Source organism: Biomphalaria glabrata, chromosome 4, assembly GCF_947242115.1.
Source record: "Biomphalaria glabrata chromosome 4, xgBioGlab47.1, whole genome shotgun sequence".
Classification (NCBI taxonomy): Eukaryota; Metazoa; Mollusca; class Gastropoda; family Planorbidae; genus Biomphalaria; species Biomphalaria glabrata.
Genome location: NC_074714.1, coordinates 9,607,276 through 9,621,555, shown reverse-complemented (window position 1 = coordinate 9,621,555; position 14,280 = coordinate 9,607,276). Strand labels below are relative to the sequence as shown.

Genomic DNA, 14,280 nt, shown 5'->3' with positions numbered 1-14,280 from the left:
CTGTATGGCAGTGCCTAGTACCACTACAGCCCAACATAACTAACACACTGTATGGCAGTGCCTAGTACCACTACAGCCCAACATAGCTAACACTCTGTATGGCAGTGCCTAGTACCACTACAGCCCAACATAACTAACACACTGTATGGCAGTGACTAGTACCACTACAGCCCAACATAACTAACACACTGTATGGCAGTGCCTAGTACCACTACAGCCCAACATAACTAACACACTGTATGGCAGTGCCTAGTACCACTACAGCCCAACATAACTAACACACTGTATGGCAGAGCCTACTACCACTACAGCCCAACATAACTAACACTCTGTATGGCAGTGCCTACTACCACTACAGCCCAACATAACTAATACACTGTATGTCAGAGCCTAGTACCACTACAGCCCAACATAACTAACACACTGTATGGCAGTGCCTAGTACCACTACAGCCCAACATAACTAACACTCTATATGGCAGTGCCTACTACCACTACAGCCCAACATAGCTAACACTCTGTATGGCAGTGCCTAGTACCACTACAGCCCAACATAACTAACACACTGTATGGCAGTGCCTAGTACCACTACAGCCCAACATAACTAACACACTGTATGGCAGTGCCTAGTACCACTACAGCCCAACATAACTAACACACTGTATGGCAGTGCCTAGTACCACTACAGCCCAACATAACTAACACACTGTATGGCAGAGCCTACTACCACTACAGCCCAACATAACTAACACTCTGTATGGCAGTGCCTACTACCACTACAGCCCAACATAACTAATACACTGTATGTCAGAGCCTACTACCACTACAGCCCAACATAACTAACACTCTGTATGGCAGAGCTTACTACCACTACAGCCCAACATAGCTAACACTCTGTATGGCAGAGCCTAGTACCACTACAGTCCAACATAACTAACACTCTGTATGGCAGAGCCTAGTACCACTACAGTCCAACATAACTAACACTCTGTAAAGCAGAGCTGAACAAACTGAAAAAAAAAAAAAAAAAAAAAACAGCACATTTTTTCCTTGGTACAGACTGCAAAAGAGCTGCAACACGCAGCAAAAGGCTGTCTGAAGAAGAAGAACCTAAGAATGGTAAAATTTCTCCCTAGTGATGTACTATCACTCATCCGACATTCTTTTTACATTAAAAAAAAAAAGACCTGCATCGACATCTTGCTGCACATGAAGATGATCTTCTAAGGATCAAGCCCATTTCTAATATGCATGCATACATTTCTCACATTGCATTAAAGGCATATCCAAAACACATGTAGACTATTAATGTCCAAACACTGCAAAATTAATCTTTTTTTTTCTTGGTATTTATCTTATTAATTAACACAATTTATAAAAATGAAAAAGAATTCAAAAGTTTGTTTTATTCAGAATCACAAATTGTGTTGTTTTTGCTGAGCTCTCAGTTTCTAATCAAATAGTGTATTTTGGATTTGGACAACATTTTAGAAAGTGAATAAACACAAAAAGTCAAAAACTTAAATTGAGTTTATTCAATTACTTGTATAATCTTTAAATCTTCTAGCATATTAAGTACATGTACAAATCTCATTTTCAATGGAAAAGGTACTGAAGTAAATTATACTTCATATGTCTACTTGGTTAAATCTGTCCATCACATTATGTTGGCATTATAAAGACCCAATGACTGCAAAACTTGAAGGAAATAATCATGAGGTTTGCTTGTGATGACCAGTGGAGGTGATTTGGAGTTGGGAAACCTGTTGACCATCACATTGTGTCTATGTAGGAACAATGGCAGTCGTTTTTCTTGTGTTAGAAGACCAGATTCAGTGAGAACATTGACAACACTGCTGGGAAGTTCCTGGAATTTCACATAAGTCAAAGAAAGACAAATAAAGTACATGCAGCACTAGAAACTAGAAGTTAAGCAAGTTTAGCAATATATACTCAATAATTAAAATACTAAACATACAGAAACTCAATGTAATTATAGTTTTAAAGTCAATTCTTTTTAAACCTTACTACCCAGATAATAGGATCGCACTATAATATATTCAACTTGATTGTTAGTGGTAGATAAAACCACCGTCTCATAAACACCTCAACACAATAGGATGGACGTAAAGTATGAGTTTGGGACACAATTTTATTTATTCTTAGGTGAGAAAAAGGTTTTAAAATGAAAGTCTTATCATGGTTTGGAAATTTTAGGATGTCTATGTCATCAAATCAAATTGGAAGCACAAGAGTAAATACACTATAGCAATTTAAATAATAATTTTAAAAAAGACTACATATAAAATCATACTAAAGTAAAAAGACTCTTTAGGTCTACCAACATGTTTGTGTTCATCATTTAAGCATCTTTCATTCTAAATACCTGTAATTTTGGCTTTGTGACATATGGACTGGAGGCAAAAGGAATTCCATTGATAGTGTAGACTCTGGAGGAATAAATATCATCTCCTAGAATAGGACTCAGGTAATAACTTAGAATTGACTCAACTGCATCCCACTTATCTGATAAAAGAGATACAAGTAATAATAATTTAAAAAAAGAACTAAACATAATTTTTATTTATTGCTTTAAAATCTACAGAGAAAAAAAGAAAGACTAAGAGGCAGCTCTAAAATTTTGCTGGAGCTAATGTGATGACCTGTAAAGCAGTAGGAAGTCAGCAAACCTCATCTAGCTATTAACAAATGAGAAAAAAGTTCTGTTTTTTTTTTAAATTTTTATTTAAAGTAAGGGTTATCTTATTTCAAATTTAACTGACAAGATCTCTGATATCATTTTACATATTATTTAAAGGTCTATACCTTTTTTTCTTTACCATGATAAAGTTAGTTGACTATATTTTGCAAACTATTAAAACTTGTGATTCAATTTTTATCCACTTAATTTCATGAGTCTTCATCTCAAACAGTGCACAAGTTAAAGTTCAATAGAAACAATAACAAGCAATCACACAATAACCTTTATTAATTGAGATTTCCAGTAAAGCCACATTGAGATCTGTATTCACCATCAAAGGTTTTACTGTAAATTTGGATAATATCATCAAACCTTTTTTCCTAGCAGTAACACTTCCCTGACTAGTCACCACACTCTAAGAAAAATACAATTATGGACGTTTTAACAATTTCTAAAAACAGAAAATATGAAGATAGCAGAGCAATGGATTGTATTACAAATTGTTTTAAGTTAGAATAGGTCAGCAAGTTATTGAACAGAAAAAAAATGAATATGAAAATGCTGATTCAAAAAAACAACTCATTTGAAAGCAATTACTTTTCACTATACTGTAAAACATTTACAATTTAAGTAAAAATAAAAAATACATTTATATATTTAAGTGGAAACAAATTAGCTTTGACAACTTCAAAACCATTTCATGGTCTAGTAGCACAATAAGATTGTTTTATTCACCTTATGAAACACAATGTTCTAAAATGTAATCATTAATGCAGAGTAAGATTTTGGGTAATTAATTTCTTAAGCTATTAATTAGTGTACTTACTATTTCTCTGTCATGCAAATACTCTCGTTGAATGTAGATTTCTGTGGGAGTGTTAGGAGGACATGTGGGTATCCCAACTGTGACAGCTCTGTGCAAACAGTAATATCAATGTGTTAATGTGTTTTTTTAGTTTTGTTTTTCTTATACCATATGATTAAGACAACATCTTTTTTTTTATAAACTTCTATTTCCTCAGCTCATTTTGTCAAAATTGGGCCAATTAGGAGAAGCGGTTTCAATCAAAACAGTAAAAATACTAAATATATTTATTCATTAATAGGCTAGCACCAACTCTACAAAATATACTCACAAATAAGTTAAAAACTGACATCTCTCAATAGCCATTTGAGTTAAACAATCATCTAATTTAGTTTTCATTTTTTTGTCTTTACAAAGTAGTAAAAGTCCTTGATGATAACTGAAATTGAAAAAAAAAATCATAATAAATAACTCTCAACATAAAATGGAACTTAAAACGCATACAAACAACATAAAATAGAATGAAACCTGTCATATTTGGACTCTATAAGGATAAAATTAAAAAGTATTTTAAGCCTATTATTTATGGACATTACATAGACAACAGAAAATAGAGCTTTATATAACCCTTTGACAGCAAATGATGGAAGTTGACCTGGCATAGGAGAACTGTCCTTATTTTTGGGTCACTTGGTGTGTGTTTGTGTAAATAAACAAAATATACTATGTGCTAAATTGAAGTTTGTAGATAACCTCAAGATGAACAAACTAGATGTGGGGTCAAGTAGAAATTTGGAGAAAGTATGATCGGTAACATAAACAATCCAGAAAAGTCTTTATGAGAGACTATAAAAGAGACATAGATCTAGCTATCAGGGTCATTGTTCCAAGTAGATTGTTCAGTGTGCTTATACTTAAATGGATTATTATTTATTACCTGTATCTTCACTGCATTTTATTTATTCTACAATAATATGCCGGTCAAGTTATCATTGTAGTAATTTATATTTTATTGTTCATAGCTCATTGGATTACTTTTTTTATTGGACAGAGTTTTTGCATTAAACTTAAGAAAAATATAATCAGCACTGTTTCTACAGTGTAACCAAGAAGTAAGTTGAAATATATTTATAGACATGTCTGATTGTGGAGACAACACCACTCTCCCAAACCAATTGTGACACTATCTTATTGGGACATTATACTGACAACATAAAATAGAACTTTAAACCTGACATATTTGTTACAAACTATTTTATTTTACATTTGTTGAGGATTAATTATATTTTCCCCCTAAGTTTTGACAACAAATGTATCACCAAGATTGCTTCACCTTTTTAATGAGAGTCCAATTCCCAGCCCTGGACATTTTAACCTTTCTGACAAAAGTGGTAAGCACTGCTGAATAGATTCCAAATTGGATTCTGTATTTGAGCAATTTAGAACAGATTTCTTGCCTAAAGAATACAATATTAAGTCATATATTGAATTTTTGTTAAAAAATAGAATACATTTTCTAGCATTGACTTAGAACTAAGCTAACTTTGTCTTAAACTATCAAAAATATTTATTAAACTACTGACGAATAACATACCAAAAGCTGAGATGCCAAGTGGTTTATTTACAGCAACAATTGCATCTGAAAAACATAAAATTGAATGTCACGTTTCTGATACCGGTATGTTAATAGTTGATGAGACAAGAATCAAATTGCTTATGAGTCAAACTAAAAATTGAGTAATTATTACCATTTCCCTAAAACATTAGGTTATAAACATAGCAGAAGCTTTTCTAGAGGAACGAGTTTGATGTCCTACTGGCAAATACTTAGTTGTAGAGATAAAGGTGTCATCGATATAATGTGTATTTCACATGACCAAACAGTCAATTATTTTTTTAATTTGTTAATCCATAAACTTTTGTTTCTTTTAAGAAGAAGATAGACTAGTTAGAATAAGGGGGTCCTATAGAACCAGGTCATATTGACTTTAAAATGAAATTGAATTGCACTATAAATGAAAAGATGATCCTGCAGATTTTTAAAAAGAGAAATGCTGCTGCATATAATGGCCATTTACTAATTCCCTACATGAATGAACCCATACAAAAAAAAAAACCCTGGCAAATGTAAAATACTTCATACCCTGACGTAGATGTCAACAAAAATAAAGTGACATCCAAACTGAGCATTCAAATAGCCAAAGAATACATTTTAGAAAGATGTTGTGACATAATAGGATTAAGTAGGTACTTTGATTTTCTGGTAGCAGCAGATTGGGGGGGGGGGTTACTGGAATTGGTAGTTTTTTTTGCTTTCAAAATCACACACAATCTAATAGAACTATCAGATCCTTTTCAATGATCTGATATCAATGAATCAGTGTTTTGTCACTGTTCGATATGACGTTTACAAGATATCCTATATTATAAGGATATTCAAATAATCATCTTCTTTTTTCAAAGTAACGTCTATATAATACAAGATAAGAAAATAAACATAGGAATAGGGAGCTAGGATTTAACTCTGGATTTAAGAATAAGAGTAGAAGCATTACTTACCATTTTCAAAAACGATGTTTTGAAGAATTAAATCAGCAGTTTGAGAAGTTTTTATGCTTTCTTTTTTTGTATTATGATTGCAGTATATTTCTTGACTTGAAGTATCATCAAGTAAATCTATAGGCTTATTTATTTCTGTACGTCTAGATTTACTTAAGTGCCTTTTATGATAGCTCCAAGTAGACCAGGACCAAGTCGATGTTGGAGCCTTTCTTAATATTTTTAACATTAAATTTAGTTTCTGCATTTTCGCTAATTGCTAATAAAAGATAAATAAAAAATTTAAAAAATTAAAGCTTAAAGTAAGTTTAAGTAGATATCTAGATCTAGAGGGAAGTAATTGTATGTATCTTTATCACTGTATTTTAAATTGTCTTTATTTGAATGGTTACTGTGGAAATGCTATATTGGTACTGCACATGCACCACTTGTTAACACTTTTGAGTCGTGTAGCGTCCTTTATTACTAAACAGTTTTTTCCTGTGGTCAGATTTCACTGGTATGAAAGAGGGGTTTTTCTTCTTATAACACTAAAAGATGTGAATAAGGGATGGTCAAAATCTTCCATGTTTTTCAAAATTTGCATGTTTCAAGCACTGAGGTGGTAATCATCAAAGAGATATAACTCAGGAAAGGGAAATAAACATTTTGTTGTTTTTTTATTCAAAAATGTGTATATATATATGTATATATATATATAGAAGATCGCCATAGAAAAGGCAGGAGAGTGAGCATCAAACTGCATGTGTGCAAATAGGAAAGCAAAAAACTAGTGTGAATGACTGAGGATCCATTGAAGTTGTTCATCTGATTTTTTGAAAGTGTTTTATAGCCTAATATAAGATTGCAAAAGTTTATTTCCAGTCTAAGAGTACTACAAATTGCTCTTGAACAGCCTTTAAGTATAACAACACGTTTCTTTACAGGCAGACTTGATATGAGAGATAATAATATAAAAAAAAGGGTGAGGAGTACAGTTTCTTAGCTAGAGATATTGAATGTATGTTTATATATTTTTCTATTATATTTCTATTTTAGGTGAGTGAACAACTTATAGACTATTAATCGCCTGTAAACCATTAGTCTGGTTGAGTGTTTGTCAGATGATTTATTATATTGGCATTGATTTATTCAGTGAATAAGATGTTTATAAGGTTTTGTTTTTGCAATTATTATGATTCAATGTTTTATGTATTATTGCTACTTTACCTTTCCAATTTTGTCCTAAAGTGTCTCTAAATTAAGTAATTTTACTAATGGTATTACTCTAATCAAATTTTGTGTCTGTTCTAATTTCCTTATAAATGCTTTCTTCAACCCCAAACAGAAGATGCATATTCTAGTCTAGTTCTATGTTACTGTGTAATTTGTAAAAATTTCTTTTATAAACCCTAATGCTTTGTTTAATTTTTAAATAATTTCATCAATATTGGGGTTCCATGTCAACTTTTTATTTATTAGTACACCTAGATATTTTGAATTTTTAGTCTGTGTAACTACTTTACAATGCCATGAATAAAATCTACTATAGCAGAGTATTTTGTGCGCAAATGGACACGAAAATATGTGAGTACGGTTTATCATCTGAAAATACTAAAGCCAAAAAAAAAAAAAAAAAAAAAAGAAATTTAAAAAAAGTTCTTGCTAGTCATATATATAGATCAGTGCGTCAATGCCTGGAAATGGACTATTCCTATTAGATCTACCATGAGATAGTATTGCATATTAATCATATTTGTTTTTGTGTGCGCTGCATCGCGAAGATTTAAACGTTTAATAGATCTTACTGATCTAAATAAAATTGAGTTCCTTTCAGTTTATATGAAGTCTTCAAACTTATTGGGAATTGATTGATTGGTTCTAATTCATCTAGACTAGATCTAGATCTCTATAGAACCAGAGATATATTTTACGATGTCAGGCACCTATATTATACTCAGGTGCACCTTATGGAACAGTTTTACTCTTACTTAGTGTTATTTATGCTTCTTGTTGTGTGTTGTGAACTGATCTGTCAAAATGTCATGGTGTCCAGGTCAGCTTGTGTGTGTGTGTGTACTGAGGTCACTGTTATTTGAGTTGATTTAGACTAATTTAGAGTTCTAGACAAATTTAAAGCTTAGGCCTCTAGTCTGTAGTAATCACTTTAGTTTTCTGTTTATTAGTAGATCTATCTGAATCTATCTAGTTACGACTAGATCTTGAAAAGGTTTACAAGAGAATAAACCAGAAAAAAAAGGGGATGGTTACAGAACTGAGTTTAGTTAGTAAAGTCTTACTTGAAATACTTGTCACTTAGATATAGATCTAGTAACTGACTCTGACTTAGTAAACTTAGAGTTAGATTAGATCTACATAGACGTCATAGATCTACATAGAAATCATAGATCTACATCTGTCAATTTAGTGTTAAACTTAGGTGACACTTACTCATCAGTTACTGTCACTTAGTGACTTCTAATCTAAGTCTAGACTAGTCTACTCGTAACTTATAATAATGTACAATTTATATATTTAATACATACTATAGTATAGTAACTATACTGACTATACATATTACATACTATACTTAGTTAGACTGACTTAGACCGACTACTTACTACTTAGACTTACTACTCTTCTCTTAGTAGTCTTAGTACTCTTACAAATAGACTTAGAAATAGACTAGTCACTTACTTCACACTGAAGTTCACTTAGTCTTACTCACTCTCTTAAACTCTTAGTCTTAGACACTCTTAGTAAAGTGACTTAGTACTGATAGAGTTAAGAATAGTAGTTTTAAGGGTTCCCGGTCACTTCATCCCCAGTCACTTCATCCCCAGTCACTTTATCCTTGGTCATTTTATCCCCTGGTCACTTCATCCCCCGGTCACTTCATCCCCCGGTCATTTCATCCCCAATTAAATATTTTATATATAAATATGATTATGTAGAATGCTTTCCTTTTTACATTTCATGACATATTACTAATGCGTTTATAGTGTTTCCTCTTCCACTTTGTATTCTTAATGAGAAATCTTATATTGTATGGTAAATCTGGATGTGTACTTATCTATAGCGTAATGATTAAAGGCCAAGGTGTAGTGCAAGTAGTGGGAATCTTTTGAGAGATAGAAGTGTGATTAGAATAATTATGACCGTGCCGCTGATAACTTATCATCAAAGGCCAAGGTGTAGTGCAAGTAATGGGAATCTTTTGAGAGATAGAAGTGCGATTAGAATAATTACGACCATGCCGCTGATAACTTATAATCAAAGATCAAGCTGTGGTGAAAGTACGACCATGTTTCACTTTATTTGATTTTTCAATCGCTCTTTCTTGAAAATGGGCGAGTCATTTTTAGCCTTGTAATAAGGTTTTATTTTTTTCTAATAAAGGTGGTCTTCCTTATAAACATTAAAGTTACAAATTGTGTTATAGGACTTTATTTCTATCGATATTTCATTTCTACATGTAAATGTAAGTATGAATTTTGTTTATTGATATTCATTTTAGATATCGAAACTGGTGGGGGGCCTCTAGTTCTGAGAACATACCCGTCATGATGAGGTTCCTATATCCTTAAAATTAATTGTTTGAGTGCTTATTGGAAATAATCTTGCATGTATATTTAGGGTGTGATTCTCTCTCTCTCTCTTTGTCATTTAAATAAAAAAGGAATACATTAAATATTGCTCATTTAATGCTTTTTAAAATTACAATTTGTTAGATAAAATTATCAGATGATGAAAATATCAGGGGATGAAGTGACCGGGGGATGAAGTGACCAGGGGATGAAATGACCGGGGGATGAAGTGACCAGGGGATGAAATGACCAGGGGATGAAATGACTGGGGATGAAGTGACCGGGGATGAAGTGACCGGGGATGAAATGACCGGGGATGAAGTGACCGGGGATGAAGTGACCGGTCACCGTTTTAAGTTTAAGTAAATGATAAATCAAGTAGATTCTAAGTCTAATCAATGTTTAGTCTTAGAGTTTAGATTAGAGTTAGACAGTTAGAGTTTAGACTTAGTCACTTACTCTTACTAACTCTTAGTAGTCTTAGTACTCTTAGACTTAGTGAGTCTTACTCCTCTTAAATTTAAAGTTAAAGTTAAGTGACCAGTCAGACAGTCTACTTACTACTCTTAGTGACACTTAGTCTTACTCTTAGTGTTAGAGTCACTTCATTAGAGTTAGAGTATATTTTAAATTTTTAGTTATTTTAATTCAATATTATTTAGTTTATAGATCTTTATTCATCTCTAGATCTAGTCAGTTTTAGTCTAGATAGAAGATAGTCTAGGTACAACGTCTTATAATAAAGTAATTAAAGTTTAAAGTAAGAAACGATGTTCTGGTAAATCGAGGAACTCTTTTAAGAGAAGATTTAAACTAACTTCTATCAAAGCTGTTTTTTTTTATGCCGTCACAGACCTATATATATATCAGTCTGAGACTTCACCAAAGCATTGTATCATATGGAAATAGATTATGTAATACATAAAAAATAAATACATAGATCTAGATATTATATATAGGCTATATCTTCCTATAGATTACATAATTACTTTAAAAAGAAGATAATTAGAATCTACGTATTTACGTCCTACGCATTTCATGTGTCAATATAGCAATGCATGTTGGTTTAAATTTCCTGCTGATCAAGGCATGCACTTAATAGGGAAGAAGGAACACTTTTACGAATTTGTTCTAGCGTATGGAATAAGACTCTTAAGAGATGTATCTCTGTTAATTACTACCATTTATCTCAAGATGGCATATGGTTTAGCTCACTTTCTGCTATAATTGATGAACTAATTGGTTAATTTTATTTTTTGAGTCGTGTAGCCTATTGTCATCAACTATGAATAACTAGCAGTGTACACCGGCTATGCCCATATTGATTCATTCCCAGCTAGGCTTTATAATAACAATATGTCCGGAACACCCATTCTTTTCTTCATTTTTTTAAATTGTAATAAAAGGGCCGTATTTTAACAAACAATTAACCTAACATACTTTTTAAGTCTGTGAATCAGTGTATCTGTTACAATAAATTTTCGGCCCGCTCTCTCTATATTTTTCTTTTACTGTCTCTTCCTCTCGATCTCTATTTGCTCTGTGGAACCCCCATTTTTGTTTTCGTTTAACCTGCGCATCGTACTTATTTCTCCGACATAGACGTTTGACTTAATTTGTAAAACCCACTCCATCATGCGCCCCCGATACACACCCGAAATCATATATTTCTTCGGCTTCTCAATTCAATCTATATTAGGCCTATATTTCGACCGTAACCTCTCCCCGCCCTCTTTTCTATTATGCAAAGTTTTAACTTGATCCGAGAATGGGAATTTAAGTGGGAGAAAAAACGTGGCAAAACGTAATAAGGGGATTAAATCCATATAGGCCTATACATCCACATCCAGGGGCGGACTGGGTGTCAAAATTGGACCGCATATTTCTATACCAAGCGACCCACAAATTGTATAGGGCCTATGATGATGGGCATACAATCATACTTGTCCTCAAAATCATTATGTTAGGTTTGATAATGTATCGATAACTGTACACATGCATACAGTGAACTCTATTTTTATTGTTGTGTGGGCCCTAAAAGGATATGGAGCCTTTTAGTAGCATTGTCTACGGATGTAGGCTATTATATCATTTCGGAAAATGTGTTACATTAAATTAGTATTAGACCGTAGTGTAGAGTCTGTAAAAGATATTTTTTTGCTTTTTAACATGACGCTCAGGTGGCCATTTTATAAGAGAATAGGCCTATTATAAAACCTTTAACAATTTTATACGTGCAATAGTGCCATCAATGCGTCCCTTTCGGCCCAATAGGATAGGCTACCAGCCCACCGGGTATTTGCCAGAATGCCCTTATAGCCGGTCCACATCTATCTTCAGGTACAATGAAAATTTGTGCAAAGTTTCAACTTGATCAGAGAATGTGAAGTGGGAGGGAAAAAAAACTGTTAGTTGATACAAGCCTTGTATAAAAAAAAAAAAAAAAGGTAAGCAGCGTCCAAACTTATCTCGATTTGAAAACTTGAAATAATGTAAGTTTTGAAAAAGTGTATATAGGGCCTTCCTACTCTAATTAGCCTATAACCTTAGCTAATAAAGTCTAATTATAATAATAAATAAATAAAAATCAACCTCTCATTCTGTTACAAATGTCACTTAATCTGGTAGATCGTTGAGATTCTTCCAAGTGACAAAGTTCATCTAAGCTATTTCTTCATATTCTTTGAGTCACGGATCTCTAGAAGTAAGACCTTTCCATACCTAGATATTTGATGATATGATATCTTCACAAGGTCTTTACATTATTTAATTTATTTATTTAATTTACTACTATCCTGTTACTGTGGCTGTCATCATCATCATCAAACTCCATTAGAGTGAGGGCTTGAGAGGCTCAAATCCTCTCTTGCAAAAGCCCTGGACAGAAACCCTGCTGTCTTGCGTAGTGCATAAATCTCGCCATACAGGTCGAGAATTTTGGGTTTCCCAGACCTGTCAAGACGGAGATCAGCAAGTCTGGGGCAGTCAAACAGAATATGAGGCACGGTTTCCTCTTCTTCCCCGCAGCGGGGGCACCGTGAATCAAAATGTGGCCATAGCCGCGAGAAATATGAGCCAACAGGACAGTGGCCTGTCCTGCACTGTGCTATAATAGCTTGCTCAGGCCTGGACAGCCTCCACCACGGGGAAGTGCGTTCAGGGCGCCTCATGCGCTCCCAGACTCCACGGGCTTTTGGGACTTGTCCCAGCACTCAAACCACTGTGGCTGTGTAGATCCTTGTATATTGTTGCCTGAGCTAGCCAGAAAAACCAGTGACTTGGCAGAATTTAGGTCATTGGTTAATATGCATGACTAAATGCATGACGCATAGGACGTAATCATCTTCTTTTTTTTTTGAAGTAACGTCTGTATTATATAAGATATATAAATAAAGTCCAAGTCTAATCGAATGTCGAACGAGATTCACACTACGCCAATCTCACTTCCTCTCCCTTACCAGTGGCAGGACTGAAACCAGACAAGCGGTGCTGGTTTGGTGTGTGTTCTACATGCCCAAAGTGACAGAATATGACTGTGACCAAATACGTGCGCATTGGATAAATTAGAACTGTGGTGATTACAAGACTATTGAGAATCCCTACATTTGTAACTGCTAGTCCTTGTCAGGGTTGTGTTAAAGACTAAGCTCGTTGGCCCGGTCCCTGACATTCAACAGGCACCTTCTTGCTTACCATAAATAATCGACTCGCTGTTAACGATGCAATAGTTTAATGATATGAATGTAAGTTATAATGACAAACTGATGGAGTAATATCATTGAGTTTAAAACAATATAATATTGTGGATATATTAATTAAACAATCATTCTGCACCTTGCTATTCCACAACGCAACACATTAATACGTCCAACACTGGCCCACTGCCGACTCTAGTCTCCAATGTAAACTTGATAATCCCATAACTAACTCCCTGTAGAGACATAAGGAAAGACAAATTAAAAGGTCTAGTCTAATACACTATGGCAGCGAAACAACTGCGAAATGCAGTACTGTCTTAGATAGTCACCCTAAACAGGGGTACACAGACGAAAGAAACGTTACACCAGCATAACAACAACAAACCCTCCATAAGCATAAAAGCAAGGCAACAAACAAAGTGCGTTCAAAAATTGTGCACCTAATAAACATAGTGCTAGAATACCATAGCCTACGCACCGACAGTCCCTACGATTTAGGGTTTTGTGATACCCACTATGGTCAGGCTTAAAAGCTTCAGCCGAGACGACACCAAATATATTTTGCCAACAATGGACACTTTTTATATCAAATAATTCAAATGATATATAAACATCTATAATGCCCAAATCTATAAGTTCTCGACTTAAAAGGGGACCTATAATGTTCGGGAAAGATTTATTGGCGAGAGTAGGCCTATTTGCGGAATAAATCGCTCTGCCTTCCAACAAAAATCAATGTCTACCAGGCGGTGGTTCTCTCAACCCTTCTGTATGGATCTGAGCCATGGGTACTATACAGAAAGCAACTAAGACTACTTGAGCGCTTTCACTTAAGATGCTTGAGCTCCATTATGGACATACGGTGGCAAGACAGCACTACAAACAACGATGTCCTTGCGAACGCCGGTATGGACAGTATAGAGGGACTTCTTATAGTCCAACAGTTACGCTG

At 34.0% G+C, this 14,280-nt stretch overlaps 1 protein-coding gene across 1 annotated transcript; it reads right to left on the bottom strand.

Moving 5' to 3' along the window:
- Positions 1 to 1,511: 1,511 nt before the first annotated feature.
- On the bottom strand, positions 1,512 to 10,118 carry LOC106063036 (mitochondrial mRNA pseudouridine synthase RPUSD3-like). The gene is made up of 9 exons (XM_056026001.1): positions 10,100 to 10,118; positions 6,065 to 6,323; positions 5,100 to 5,144; positions 4,839 to 4,962; positions 3,837 to 3,944; positions 3,527 to 3,614; positions 2,983 to 3,115; positions 2,386 to 2,525; positions 1,512 to 1,866 (listed from the first exon to the last, which is right to left on the bottom strand). Exons 2-9 carry the CDS (start codon positions 6,309 to 6,311, stop codon positions 1,657 to 1,659), a joined length of 1,095 nt encoding a protein of 364 aa, XP_055881976.1. The 5' UTR covers positions 6,312 to 6,323; positions 10,100 to 10,118; the 3' UTR covers positions 1,512 to 1,656.
- Positions 10,119 to 14,280: the final 4,162 nt, after the last annotated feature.